This window comes from Pelodiscus sinensis, chromosome 10, assembly GCF_052426305.1.
Source record: "Pelodiscus sinensis isolate ZL-2025 chromosome 10, ASM5242630v1, whole genome shotgun sequence".
NCBI lineage: Eukaryota > Metazoa > Chordata > Testudines > Trionychidae > Pelodiscus > Pelodiscus sinensis.
In genome coordinates, this window is record NC_143061.1 from 49,019,144 (window position 1) to 49,033,757 (window position 14,614).

General features: G+C 50.6%; 1 protein-coding gene across 1 annotated transcript in view; it reads left to right on the plus strand.

Annotated features, from left to right (window-relative positions):
• Positions 1–12,631, plus strand: part of ARHGEF4 (Rho guanine nucleotide exchange factor 4) — a 317,320-nt gene extending 304,689 nt beyond the window's left edge. The window contains exons 9-15 of the mRNA XM_006125203.5: positions 104–283; positions 1,076–1,308; positions 3,490–3,619; positions 5,835–5,966; positions 8,248–8,491; positions 9,056–9,133; positions 12,329–12,631. Of these exons, the coding sequence (XP_006125265.3) occupies positions 104–283; positions 1,076–1,308; positions 3,490–3,619; positions 5,835–5,966; positions 8,248–8,491; positions 9,056–9,133; positions 12,329–12,486 (1,155 nt within the window). The 3' untranslated portion in view covers positions 12,487–12,631. The remainder of the gene's footprint in view (positions 1–103; positions 284–1,075; positions 1,309–3,489; positions 3,620–5,834; positions 5,967–8,247; positions 8,492–9,055; positions 9,134–12,328) is intronic.
• Positions 12,632–14,614: the final 1,983 nt, after the last annotated feature.

A 14,614-nucleotide genomic window follows, 5' to 3' on the forward strand; every position in this document is an offset into this window, starting at 1 on the left:
CCACTGAGTATGCATCAATAACTTTTTCCATTGACTCCAGTGATCTGTGGATCAGGCCCTAGAGCAAGGACCAACCACCCCTTGCAAATCTGACTCCCCTCAGGGTTACATTAAGCAGTGCCGTAAGAGGGCCGACATGTTTACGGAAGAGCAGCTGAAGACCATCTTTGGGAACATCGAAGACATTTACAAATGTCAGAAAAAATTCGTCAAAGCGCTGGAGAAGAAATTCAACAAAGACCATCCACATCTGAGTGAGGTCGGCTCCTGCTTCCTGGAATACGTGAGTTGGTTTGGCGCGTCTCTGTGGGAGAAGGGTAGTGGGGGAGATGCTAGCTGTGGTGGGCCAGACGAGAAGTCTGGTATTTCTCCGATGGGGTTTTAAGCTTTGGATTTTTTACAATTAAATGCATAGTCCTGCCGGTGGCCAAAAAAACCTTCCCAATTAGACTGCAGAAAAAGCTGCTTTGCTGAGTGCTGTATCTCCATTGGGGGTGACAACTCTGTAGCCTAATGTTACCATTTGCAGGCCAATATTTTAAGTGCTGCACTGCTCAGCATTTCATCAGAAACCTCCATCCAGGTAGGATACAGTGGTCTCTGCAGTACATGGGATGTTGGACGCATACTAGTCTGCCTGATAATTAGCATCTGCCATAACTTTGATTTGGCATCACCCAGGCAAACATATAGGCCATTTATCAGATGAGCCTCTTCACCCTAGATTGGCATAATGAGGGTGTGGGGGTGGGTGTGGGGGTGGGGGTGGGAGTGGGTGGGTGTAGGTGGGGTGGAGGGGGTGCACGTGTAGATCCATCACAGAGAGTATAGGCCCACCTGGGAAAGCTGTGGGTCAGCACACCTGGCAGTACCCACGACCATTGGGCACAGAGAGCCAGCAGGGAGAGGCATGGAAGAGACAGGTGGTTCCCTAGCTGTTGGGGAGCATGTACTGTAGGTGTTCTGAGAAGAGGGGCCAGCATTGGGTGGAGGATGGCCGAGATCTGCAACACTTTCAGGTCCAGACATTGATCTGAGATTACCACGAGAACTTGCCTTTTCATCCTCCCCTCAGCAAACCGAGTTCCAGATATACTCCGAGTACTGCAACAACCACCCCAATGCATGCACGGAGCTCTCCCGACTCGCCAAAGTCAACAAGTACGTCTACTTCTTTGAAGCCTGCCGCCTGCTTCAGAAGATGATCGACATCTCTCTGGATGGGTTTCTGCTGACCCCAGTGCAGAAAATCTGCAAGTATCCACTACAGCTGGCTGAGCTGCTCAAATATACCAACCCTCAACACAGGTAGGTGAGGCATGTGGGGGACGTACTTACATGCACCTGGGAATAGGCAGTTTGAGCCCTGTTGTCTTGGTGTGACAGTGAAAAGATACTCATGATGAGCTGTATGTTGTGTCACCGTTCTGTGCTGGGCCCTGGTACTGGATATATCCTTGTCTAGTAGGCAGACACCGAGTGTGCCCTCCCTGTGAAACAGGTGTGAAATCACTACTCTCCCATCTGTTCATATTGTGGTTACTTCCTCATTTGGGCCCCAAGAGTGATATTAGCACAGCCAATAGACCTCAAGAGTTAATGTGTGCTTCTTTTGCTGGCTGTGCAGGAGCAAAGCATAAAATACTGTAGGTCCTACCAAAACAGAGGCTGTTTTTCTGAGAGAGCCTGAGAAGTGTCGTGCCTGAGAGGATGGGCTCTTCAGCCAGAATTAACCAGGGGTGTCTGTGTGGCTGATACTCCAGGTGTGAGGGGAGGAGTAGATTTTGCCTGCTGCTGTCCTATGGACCGGTGGATTCATGGGGAGCACAGGCAAACACGTTGCCTGTAGTAACTGTGCACTCCTTGTGGAGATCTTCTCCACAGCACAAATGGGCAGGCACAGTTCACCTACTTGGGGTCTGGGCTGCTTCAGCCCCCTCCGTACAGTCCAACCCCCAGCTTTGAAACCTCTTCTTGGGATATATTGCATGGCTGTGTTTGTTCCATGATTTCAACTGGAAATGAGGACTTTCAAGTTCCTAATGACCACACTGATGTTTTTCAGTATTACTGTGTGTGTGCGCGCGCGCGCACTGCAGCGCCTCCTGCTGGTCAGTCTGGGAATTAGCTCTGTGTAACTCGAGTGCACTACCTCTCTCAGTCCTCCAGGGGTACTGGCAGTCCTTGGTCTAGCCCCTCCCTCAGGGGCAAGACACAGTCTGTTATGTGGCCAGCCTCTCCAACAGCTAGTAGGGCAATGGGGGGGGGGGCGCTGCCCACTACTCTGGATCCCAGCCCAGGAGCCATCTAGGGGCAGCCTCCTTCAGTCCCCTTTACAGCCTTCGTTCCCCAAGCCACTTCCCAGTAGCTCTTGCACCCGCTCAGCCTTGTATCAAGGCAGCAATCCAGCAGTTATTGGCCAGAGCTCCATCCTGGGTCCTTCTCCCTGGCTAGCCAGGGAGAGACTCTGTTTTGCTCTGCTGAGCTGCCCTTTATATCAGGGCTGCCTCAGCAAACTGTCTTCTGGTTGGCTTCCAGTAAGCTCTTTCCTGATTGGTTGGGGCTCTGCACAGGCTCCCTTTAGCCTGCTTTAAACCCATCTAGCCAGAATGGGGCAGCCACCCTACTACAGTGTGTCTTATTAAATTTGTAAACACTGTGTTGTGAAACTAATTATATCCAAGTATGTAGTGCAGTGGGTGCCAAGAGATTTTGGAACTGGCAAGACACACCAGCACTCTTCTTCCAGGGCTAGATTGAACATGAAGTCCCAGAGGAAGTGAGGTGGTAACAGACGGTATGTGGGCTGGGTTAAGGAGAGTCTGTCCTTCTACAAATAGCTGCATTTCTGAACAGACTTGGCCTGTGACTAGTGTTAATTAAATCTTTAACGATAATAGCTTGAAAGCAGTGTGTCTTTAACAATTGCACTTCAAGAATCATTTTTTTTTCTGTTGGACAAAATAGTGGCTTTACATCTCCAGAGAAACCAGACTCTTAAAACAACAGGTATTTCACACCTTGTGGGTCAGACTTTCAGATCCTCCGCCCTCCCGTTCAGAACTGGCTTTCATAACAGCTCAGCTCCTTTCAGAATCAGACTTCTTATTTTGGTGCCCACGCAGGAGATGAGTTCTTCTGGAAATGTGGCCTACAGGGCTCTCTGTATGATACCCTTCAAGTGCTTTAGAGCTGTAGTCTAGAAGATCCTGGGTCCTGCTGTGAGGGCAGGGGACTGGACTCGATGACCTCTCGAGGTCCCTTCCAGTTCTTGTGTTCTGTGATTCTGTGTATCACCAGTGAATGACAGAACCAGGAATGGAACCCAGGTCTAGTCCTGGCTTGAGTGCCGGGGACTAAATTTAGTGTCCCTTCCAGTTCTGTGGTTCTCCAATTGCCAGCTCTGTGCGCCGGTCACTTTACTCTGGAGTTGAAGCCCTTTTGGATTCCACTCTGGTTGTGTTGACATCCCAATCTGTTTCACCCTAGGGATTTTAAAGATGTTGAAGCTGCCTTAAACGCCATGAAGAACGTCGCCCGACTGATCAATGAGAGAAAGAGGAGGCTGGAGAACATAGACAAAATTGCCCAGTGGCAGAGTTCAATAGAGGACTGGGAGGTGAGCAGATTTAAGGGCCCCACAGGGTGAATAGAGCCCCCAAGGGATTACTTTATATGGCCTGCTAATACAATCACCTTCTGTCACACCCATGTGTGTTGATTTTTTTTTTTTTTGTATTACATGCTGTCACATAAATCAATCATTTAGTATTTGAACTATTTTCAAGCATTATTGAGGCAGGCCGAGCTGGCATCTACTATTCTAAGTGAAACCCTTCAGAGAGTTATCAGGCCCTGACAGATACAATGGCATCTGACTTCCCTATAGTATTTGTACATGCTCGGAAACACTCTTTTAAAAATCAGTTTTATTTATTTTTTAAACAAAAAAACCTTCTTGTTTTCTAGAGTTCAGTGAATGTGTTCGATTAAATTATCCCCTCCCCCCATCAGCTCGTGTAAAGTGACATCACTCCTCTGAGACCAGAGGGTTTGGCTCATAGTATCTGCTGTGAGCAGGTGATCCTGATCTGTCAAATGGTGCTGAATCCAGAACAAAATGTCCTTTTCTGCATATACCTGGCCAAATTGGTGCCCAGGGAATGGGGGCGGGACAGCATGCTCCCCCCATGGAAGGCCGGGGTCGTCCTCCGCTGTTGTGGTGGAAGGAGATCATGTGGTGAGAACTGGGCCTGCAAATTTCCCCCAACTGTGAGCTCAACTGGAAAAAATATGCTTAAGTTCCTAAGATGTCACAATGGCTTCAGCCAACAAATGCTGATGGAAAGAAGATGCAAAGGGAAGACAGACTCAATCAATCCAAACCAAACGGCCTTCTCGTGTAATTCCAGGACAATGTTAAGGTCTCGCTTAGTAACCAAGGGAACTGCGCAGCTGGAAATCAATGAACCAAAACTGGTGTACAAGAAACTAGGCCTAATTGGTGGACAGGACTGCGGACAGGGGGCTGGGCAAAAGGGGCAACTGCCCTGGGGCCCAGCGATTCAAAGGGGCCCAGGTCTCCCGGCCACCATTGCTGCTAATGGCAGCGGCCGGATCCCCGACCCCTTTGAGTCTCTGCCTGAGCGCCGCTCTGACAGGGGGACATGCCGCAGTCTGGGCAGTGCTGAGGGCTGGCTGTCCCTGGCCCTGCCCCTCAGGCCTGAGGCCCCGCTCATTCTGGGGCGCAGAGGCACTCCCACACACACCTAGCCCCAGGGCCCGCAGTGGCTGTTGGGGGACAAAATAATGAGAGGACCGACTATCCACCCATCATTCTCTTTTGAGGGATCCTTAAGGAAAGAGACATTGGGGGGGGCAGGGGAGGCTGGGAACTGGCTACTAGAGCGAGCTTCACCAAAATGGCTGCTGCCCCCCATCATCTCCTGGGATGCTGGACTTCAGCATCCTGGCGCTGGAGATATCCTGAGCAGAGCAGGCCAGGGGGAGCCTGTGGAATCCCAGATGCCACCTCAGAGGAACTGGAATTGGACTTCAGTGGCAGCAGCAGTAAGAGCTCCAGCCCATGTTGGTTAACTTCTCCCTTCCCCTAAAGAACAGTTATTACCGTCTTCGATACCACCTAAGAGATGTCAGACAAGGCAGCTTTTCCCTCTGAAATCTCTCCTGCTAAAGGGAAAGGGAACAAGAACCCTTGTTAAGATGAAAGCCTCATGTAATGCTTCATAGTTCAGCTGCTTGAACTTGTTCCCCCTTCTTCTCTGTATCTGGAATAAAAGGTTAAGGATTTTGAGGAGGGCGTTTGCCTTGGTTCTAAGCAGGCTGAGGTCTCTGTCCACCAGAACCTTGTTTAACGCTGTCGAATGTTGGACAGTGACTGGGTTATGTTAACGCAGTTAGTCCATTTATTCCAGCTACATTCCCACAACAGCCTCCCTCTCCTTTTCCACCCCCTGCCTGTTCACAGAGGAGGACTGCATCCCGAACACACCAGTTTTGGTTCATTGGTTTTAGGCTGCAGATGTCTCTTATGTACCAGATGTGATTTTAACACAGGGATTGTGTTATCTCAGGAGGCCCTTGTGTTTGGACTAATTCAGTCTGTCCCACTTTTGCCCCTTTTCCCATCAACAATTTTTATCAGTGGTTATTACGACATGTAACGTATGGTCACCTAAGATCCAGGATGGTAGGTCAGGGACCCCCCATTTAACGAATCAAGCCCACGCACCTACGTCAGGCTGAGTTCTTCCGATTGCTCCCTTTCCTGGGGCAAACTGATGTGCTCTCTGTGGTCCTGCTGCCACTGGCAGGGTGAAGACGTCCTGGTCAGAAGCTCAGAACTCATCTATTCTGGAGAATTAACCAAAATCTCCCAGCCTCAAGCGAAGAGTCAACAGAGAATGTTCTTCCTCTTTGATCACCAGCTGGTCTGCTGTAAGAAGGTAACTTGAGCAGCCCGTCTCTACCTCTGTGGAGTGCGAGAGCCACCGAGGTCCGATCACATCCGTCTCAGTTCAGTTTTACTTGTTACAGTCCCTTCCCCAGGAGAGTCAGTCTGTAGGTTGATAGACTTGTCTGTCTGTCTGTCTGTCTGCCAGAAGACAAACATGGCTACGGTTGGGTGTCTGACTTCCAGCTCACTCCGTTCAGATAGCCCGTCCTCACAGGGAAAGGGTGGAGCGTTACAGCGCCCATGTTGGATTATAGGAACCCCCAGGCAATAGCCTTTAAGGAACGGAAGGGATCCCAACCCTTAAACCTGTCTGTTGTCTCTGGAGGGAGCAGGCCCAAAGCCCACTGATGCCAGTGAGAATCTTCCATTGGCTTGGGCACAGGCTGAGGATGGTGAGGACGGACCAACACATTTCACGCAGTGTCCTGCCGTCTGGTGCTTTCCCCTGAATGGGGAGAGCTGAAAGACCAGTTCTGTGTCCTGTTCAGGGAAGGACAGTACGGGCCACAGACCCTTTCCACCCCTTACTCTGTCTCTGAAAGCTCCTTCTGAGTTTGAGCAAATTCACAGGCCTGGTTTTCAGGGTCGCTGAGAGCTCCCAGCTCCAGGTGAAGTCAAAGACTCTGCACCCCTGAAAGCCAGCCCCCCCCCCCTCGTCGGGAGGCCAGTGTCACTTGGCTTGTATCCCTGGGAATGCTGGCTGGGCACAGCCACTTGTAGAAGCACAAAGGCTCAGCTGTGGTTGTGGCCTAGTGCGGAGAAGACAGGGCTCTTTCCACGGCACCTCGGCCAACGCTTTTCGCTGAGCGCTTGACCCAGTTCACGTTTCTTCACTCCCAGTGAGAATCTCAAAATCCTAAAATCCCACAGCTGGAAGAGACCTCAGGAGTCATTGAGTCCAGCCCCCTGCCCAAAGCAGGACAAATCCCAACTAAAACATCCCAGCCAGGACTTTGTCAAGCTGGAACTTAAAAACCTCTAGGGATGGAGATTCCACCCATCCCAGTGCTTCCCCACCCTCCTAGGGAAATAGTTTTTCCTAATATTCAACCTGGACCTCCCACACTGTAACTTGAGACCATTGCTCCTTGTTCTGCCATCTGTCACCACTGAGAACAGCCTCTCTCCAGCCTCTTTGGAACCTCCCTTCAGGAAGTTGAAGGCTGCTATCAAATCCCCCCTCGCTCTTCTCTTCTGCAGACTAAATAAGCCCAAATCCCTCAGCCTCTCCTCATAGGTCATATGTTCCAGCCCCCTGATCATTTTGGTTGCCCTCCACTGGACTTGCTGCGATGTGTCCACACCCTTTCTGCAATGAGGGCCCCAGAACTGGACACAATACTCCAAGTGTGGCCTCACCAGAGCTGAATAAAAGGGAAGCTTTGTCTCAGAAGCTAGTGCTGGCTGCATTTGTCACCAGTGATGTTAGCAGGAAAATCCAGTCCTGCATTTTGAGGCTTTTTAAGCTCTTGCTCCCTTGCACTGTCATTAATATGGAATAATACCTAGGGATGTAAAATCCTGATTAATTGGCTGACCCAGTTAAACAAATCATTGAAGCAGATAACCAAGTGAAGGGGGTGAGCAGGGGAGGAGAGCGCTCTAGCCAAGTTGGAGTGCCCCTCCCTGCCTGCCACTGGGCTGGAACGCTCCCCATCTCCCAACGCAGGCAGGGGCTGCGCCAGCCTGGCCAGAGCAGCCCCTTGCCATGGAGAGAGGCTGCTTTGGCCAGGTGCCCGGCCCCCACAGGCAGGGACTACACTGGAGTAGCCCCCTGCCCAGCAGGCTCCAGCCCCACCGTTAAAGGTTAACTGGTTAACAGGTTAAGCCTTCACATCCTAGTACCAGCACGGAGGAGTTGTCGGGCTTAGTCACTCGTAGAGCCACGGAATCAGGGCTCTTGCAGGAGCCTGCGCTTGCCCGTCAAGCGTGGCGGGAAAGGGGCGGTGAGCGGCAGGCGCACTCTGGTGTGGCTGGGAGTTGTGGCCGTGTCTGTCGTCACACTCCCGGAAGTGTAGCCCTGCCTCGCTACATGCTCCACCTGCCACAGAAATCGCTCCACCTCTTGTGGGAAGCCTGCAGCCAGCATCAGAAAGGGGAGTTCAAAAACACCGCTACCGGGTGGAGGGGCCAAATATTTGGTGTCATTGTTTCCCCCCCAAGCAATAGTGCTCGTCAATAAGGTAATGGGCGTCTGTTGCAGCTAGGGAGAGACAGGAAGTGCGTGCGTGGGAACTGGAGACCGTTACAATGAAAATAATCTCTCCCAGGATCTCCTGCGCCGGGACATCCTCTATTATAAGAGTCGGATCAACATGGATGACATGGAAGTGGTGGACGTGGAGGACGGGAAGGACAAGGACTTCAATATCAGTGTGAAAAATGCCTTCAAACTGCTGTGCGGGGACCCTGAGGAAGTCCACTTGTTCTGTGCCAAAAAGCCGGAACAGAAACAACGCTGGCTCAAGGCATTCGAGAATGAAAGGAAACAGGTTCAGCTTGACCACGAAACTGGTATGGAAAGGCTGCCTGCCTAGCGGGGCCCTCCAGCACACTGAATGCAAATGTATGCAAATGCAATACATGCCTCTCTGGCCCGGGGCTGGGCTGCAGATGGGTGTCTTCTGCATGATGTTTCTTTTCCCCTCTGCTCATTGTGCAAACAGAGCAGAGAGCAAGCACTGGCGTGAGGACTTAGGGAGCTGCTAAAATCTTTTGCCTGCCTTCTTGACCCATGCAATAGGCTGGGATGTTAGTTATGTATTTTTCTTCCCATTGTGGGGGTAGAGACAGTCTTGGATTCTGTACGTGCCACATGAGGCACATGCTGCATCTTGCAAAAACTTGGCTGAGCGCCCCGTGCACATACACTCCCCCACTGCTGGGCCCCCCAGAACATGGCCCGGGGCTCCTGTCCCCCTATGGGGCTGTGCCCGAGGAGCACAGTCAGGCCCATGGTGATGTGTTCCTCCCCTCACGGCCCTTTCCTGGGCTGTGCCACGAGCCCCACGGGCGTGGGAGGAGCTAGCTGGAGAACTAAGCGGCTCTGCTGCTAACTGTCTTGGTTTTATCTTTAAGGGTTTTCAATCACAGAGGTGCAGAAGAAGCAGGCGATGCTGAATGCCAGCAAACAGCACCACACCGGAAAGCCTAAGGGTGAGTGAGGCTCTTTGTTTGCTCCTACGCACACCAGCACGTTGAAAACCTGACTTCAAGTAAGCTTGAGCTGAGCGCTCCATGAATTGTCCCCTCCCCCAAGCTCTTGGAGCTTGATAAGTATTAACTCTTCTCTGACCACTGGGGCAGGTTTTAAGACCTTTATTCCAGTGGCACTTGGGATGGTGGAGAAGAAAATGTGCAGAGTCAAGAACGAGACACGATTGCTCCTGGGTTAGCAATAGCTGCTCTAATTTTCTGTTGCTCCACGTTTATGGAAACTAGGAACAAAGCTGGTCAAAATGAAGAGCAAAAAAATAAACCTGCAAATGTTACCAGCACGTACGGATCAGGAAACAAATTCATTAGTGCAGTCAAGGTTACATGAAAATCCAGACTTCCCAATAAACATGCACATGCCCCACATTACACAATCTGAACATGCCGATAAACAGATGAGCAACGTTTCAGTGCAACTCCCAGTGCGGTGGTTTTGTTTATAGAGACATTGAGAATTAGCTACTCTGATGACCAAGACTGCATTCCGGGGTGACATAAAGAACATTTAGCCTCCTATTCCTGTACCAATAAGGGTACAACTACACTACAGAGGAAGATAGACGCTGCCGCTGTAGATATTCCAGGGTTTGAATTAGCGGTCGAGTTAAGACAGCTAATTCTAACTAAGAGAGGCACACTGGTCAATGCCGGTAGTCCTGCTTCCACGAGGAGTAAGGGAAGTTGAAGGAAGAGTGTTTTCCCTTCAACTTCCTGCAGTGTGGACAGCGCCAAAAGCCGAGTTTAAACTACTTTGATTTCAGCTACACAATTAACGTAGCTGAAGTTGCGTAGCTTAATTCAATTTTGTCCCATAGGGTAGACATACCCAAAGAGTCTATAGCTAAGCGTAATCTAAGGACTCTCACAGTGACTGCAGACAGTGGAAGAGAAACCAGAAGCTAGTTGCCATCCAGGCAACAGCCGCTTCTTGCCTCGATGGGAGACATGAATTGTCACAAACCTTGATCCCACTCCCTACCGTTACTGGTAAGAGGGACATGACTAAGGATGTCCACTGGTGGGTCTTGTTTCAGTGAGGTGGAACGCTAAAGAGGAAGTGACTAATCCCTCACTAACTGCCTGCTACCGTACTGAGAGCAGTTGTCTCCTAGCGAGCTAGAAAATGCCCCGTTCTGAGGAGGTCATATTTTTGTTGGATCGGCCCTTTGTTACTTGCTGACGAGAAAGAGGACGCAGAGAAAGAGCCATGACAGGGAAATACAATCTGGTGAAATTAATGTATTTTCCATGCTGTGAAAATTACTCAGCGTCGTAGCTTTCTATTGCATCCCATTATATGTTAATTTTCCCTGAAGAAGCTGATTGTACGGCATGTGATTAGTGTCAGTCAAGTGGCACTACCAAAAGGTTTGGGGCGGGCTGGCCGGTAGGCTCAGAGAGGTGGGAATTGTCACTGCACTCGCCAGTCTTAGCTCTGCCAGTGAGATTCAGCAAACCAGTATTTCCTGGCTACAAGGGCCGGTCTGTGTGTCCAGTCATGGGTTCGCATTCCAGCCCTCAGACAGCTGAAGGTAGCTAAGGGCAGCTTCTGCTTCTGAGAGGCTTGGAGGGCGTCTGGCTGGAGATTAGACTTCCCCTCTCAGCCTCCAAAGCCAGGTCCCCACACGATTTGAATGGGGCAGCAGGAAGGCAAGCGAGAGGGGTTTTCGGGGAACTTGGGGACAGTCAAAGGGGCAGTGAGGTTAAGGTCTGTGGGGAGGGACATTTGCTTTCTCTGGGCTTGTGCTGTATTTGGCACAGTGTTGGTGCTACCACACCAGAATGGTTCGTTAAATAACCCCCTTGCTGTACGTTGGGATAAGCCAAGTGCAAATGATGAATCATCAAATGTCTGTAGGAGCCAAAGACCAGAATCAGCAGCCTAACGAGGAAGGGTTAGCAGTGGCCGAAGGGGGGTGAGCTCCCTCAGTCACAGGGACGTTTCCCCTGCTTGTGCCTGGCCTGCACTTCCTCATGGACATTACTGCCAGGGGAAGGGTCACATGACCGCTCTGGGGAAACCAGCCTTAGTAGTTGTGCTCCCTCCGCACAGCTTGCCAAGGAACTCGGTCTCTTACCTTTCTATGGTTCCAAAAGCGACAGTGTGGGGAATTGAATACAGATTGGCCATTTATTGCACAACGCTGCAAAAAGCGTAGGGAGGCAGGAGCCGGTCAAGACTTGGAGCCAAGTTATCACTGAAGTTTGGAAGGAGAAGCCAGATCTGCAGCATAAGCTGCCCGGTCTCTCCCTAGTGCAGTGAACCAAGGCCTGGTCTACTCCTAAAACTCCGGTCAACCTAGCTAGGTCGCTCAGGGATGGGAAAAATTGACCCAAGAAAAGTAGCTGAACGGATCTTGATGGAAGAATTCTTGTCTTGACTTCGCTACAGTCTCGTGGATTAACTACAGCGATAGAAACCCCCTTCTCTTATAGCAAGTGTGCGCACTGTCGCACTAGGCTGCACTGCCACTGCTGTCCCATTGTAGTGTGTACAGTCTAGATAAGCCTCTTAACTCCAAACACTACTCTGCCCCGAAGGCTTCAAAACCCAGATGTGGACTGGGCCCACTGCTCACTAAGCCATGGCAACGTTCAGACATTTACAAATACTGGCATGTTTACTATGTGGAACACAGCACGACCGTGGGGTCAGCTAAACCAGTCTCCCAAGCCACCAGAATTGGGTGCTTGTAAGTTTGTCAGCAGCAGGGCGCTGCCAGGTCATGTCTATGCTGCAAAGCAAATCCTGCGCCTGGTCCGTACCAACTGACTCCGGCTCCAGGGGCGCAGGCTTGGGGGCTGTTTCGCTGCAGTGAGGACCTCCAGGCTCAGGCTGGAGCCGGGCTGGTGCGGCCTGCTGTGGGTTTCCCTTTGCAGTGCAGACAGGCCGTGGCTGCCTGTTGTCCACCTGATGCTGCCTCTGAATTCAGAGACACGCTTTGGGCACCTCTAGACCATCGGCTTCATCCTCGAGCTGCCTTTGGGGTCAGACAACTGGAGCCAGAGTAATCTGTAATGGGCTCCAGCTTACTACGGCTAATGCTGCCCAGCTTTGAGAATGACTCTGTAGGAATAGGCCATGGGACTCTGCCAGTCTAATGTTTACGTTTCCCTGTCTCATTGTCTTCACAGCCATCACCAGGCCGTACTACGACTTTCTGATGCGCCAGAAGCACCCTACCCTGCCTACCAACCTCCCCCAGCAGCAAGTCTTCATGCTGGCAGAGCCCAAGCGCAAGCCCTCAAACTTCTGGCAAAACATAAGCCGGCTGACGCCCTTCCGGAAGTGAGGGCTGGCCGCCTGTTTGTGCCTGAATCCCTTCTGAGAAAGCACTTTAGCCATCAGTTCCAGCTGCCGGAGCTCCAGCTCCTCCCACCCTCGGTTTGCAAAGGATGGCGCATGCTCCTTCCTTCCCTATTTATTCTGCAGACTGACTGTACTTGAATGGGTCTGAAACAGGACGCTGTGTTGCGTGTTTTTGTGCCAGTCTAAGTGAGCCAGCCCTGCACAACGCCCGGGAGCTACACAAACCCCAGGAAAAGATCCCGGCAGGATGAAGCCTGAACTGTTTTGCATCTTAAGAGTTTCCTTGTCAGTTACATCTTGAGCCGTTCCTCCCAGCTGTGAACATTGTCGCTGCGTGACAGCTGCCCGAGAGACTCTAGCCGTCGGCCCACACAGAGACAGCAGCTTGTCCAGTGAAACACCTGCCTGCTTGGTGTCAACTGAGCATGCTCGGAACCATCGTTCATTGTTGCTGATGTCATGCACTTTTGGGGGAACTAAACCCTTCTTTCACTGCCCCATCCCAGAGTTCCTCTTCCAGGAAATGGTCCTACAAACTGATTAGCCTTTCTCGGCACACAGAGAAGGCAACAATGATATCGCTGTGCCCTTTTTTTCCTCTTAGTTCAACCCACTGACGAACCATAGTATGTTAATGGTGCCAATCAATCAAACCCACAGCATGAGTGAAGTACACGCATCTTGCAATCTAGTTGATTTTCTTTGATTTCTGTAAAACAATGACTTAGGAAAAAAATGTGCCTAAAATAAATACAGTCTTCAGCTCCTTAGACTCTTTCCACTGTCACTCTGCCATATTTCCTGGCCAATGAACATGTCAAACGTTTGTAATGTGTTTATTTATGGTAAATACAGAACTGTGTATTTTGTAAGTTTGTAATCGGTCCTGTCAGATGTTGTTAACTTGATGCCTGTTCCGTCTGTCTTTAATTTTTTTTATTAACAAAAAACAACGGCCAACATTTGCAAACTTCATTCCCTTAAGTTAGGGTCCTAGCTCCACACCCGGGCGCCTTCATACTAAACGCATGAATTTTTCAAAACCGTGGAACACCTACAATCATCCTCCTTCCCCCAAGTCAAGGGGTATTCCAGGTCACCTGCTGCTTTGAAAAAAGAAATCAGACCACTTGCAAGGTGCCTAAATGTGGGATTAAGAGCTTAGCGGTAGGTACACAGGTTTGTAAATTGTGGCCAAAAAGAATTCATTTAATCCTTGGTTAGTAAAAGGAAAGATTTGCCTTACAATAGTGAAAGAGTTAGAAGCCATAATGACTGAATTCCATAGCTTAGGAGGAGGTGCGGGTGGCTGTAAGGAAAACACCCAGCCGTTTCAGCGTTGCTATTGTGAGTAAGCACTAACTGTCTGCAAAGCTCAGAGTTTCAATGTTTGCGGAGACTGTAGCTGACTGAACTCTGGTCAGCCAGGGATATCTGAATTCAGTAGCATGTACAAAGTCATTCTTGCACTATATCTTTCCCCTCACCAGGGGCTACATTTAATTTCATAAAGAAACTTGTAAAAGTGACCCACAGCCGTGTTTGTGTCTTATGCGTTTGTGTCTGTCAGCGTGGCCGCCTCAAAATCCTAGTGGCTACTTCTTGCTGCGTGGGTGGCCATGTGCCACTGGAGGCCATTCTGGAAGTGGCATCTCTCTGGGGACAGCACCTTTGCGAGAGATCCAGAGAAGCCTGGAAAGGTGCTAGCTCTTTGGAACTGAGCTCAGGGCTGCCAGTGTAATTAAAGGCAAACTTCCAAATTCCCGTCAACAGGTTATGGCCCTGAAGCGCCTGACAGTCGCTTACAAGCAAGCGCCTCGTGCGGCGTGGGCCATTTCCTGGTGATATGCTGGATTTAAACAAGCATCCCTGGCTGCCTGAGCCCAGCATTTCCACTCTGCTCTCACTCCTGGGAGGAAGGAGCCGGTAGCAGCTTGCCTGAGAGAGCTGGTATGTAGCCAGGTAAGGCAACACAAACAGGCTTGGGGCAGGGCCTTTCCTTGGACATGCCCCAACAGAGGTCACTGCCCTTCGTAATCATAGCCACACCTGCTCTTCCTTCGGGCCCACGGCCCCTTACTTTGCAACCTGGCTGCAGGAGCTGGACTTTT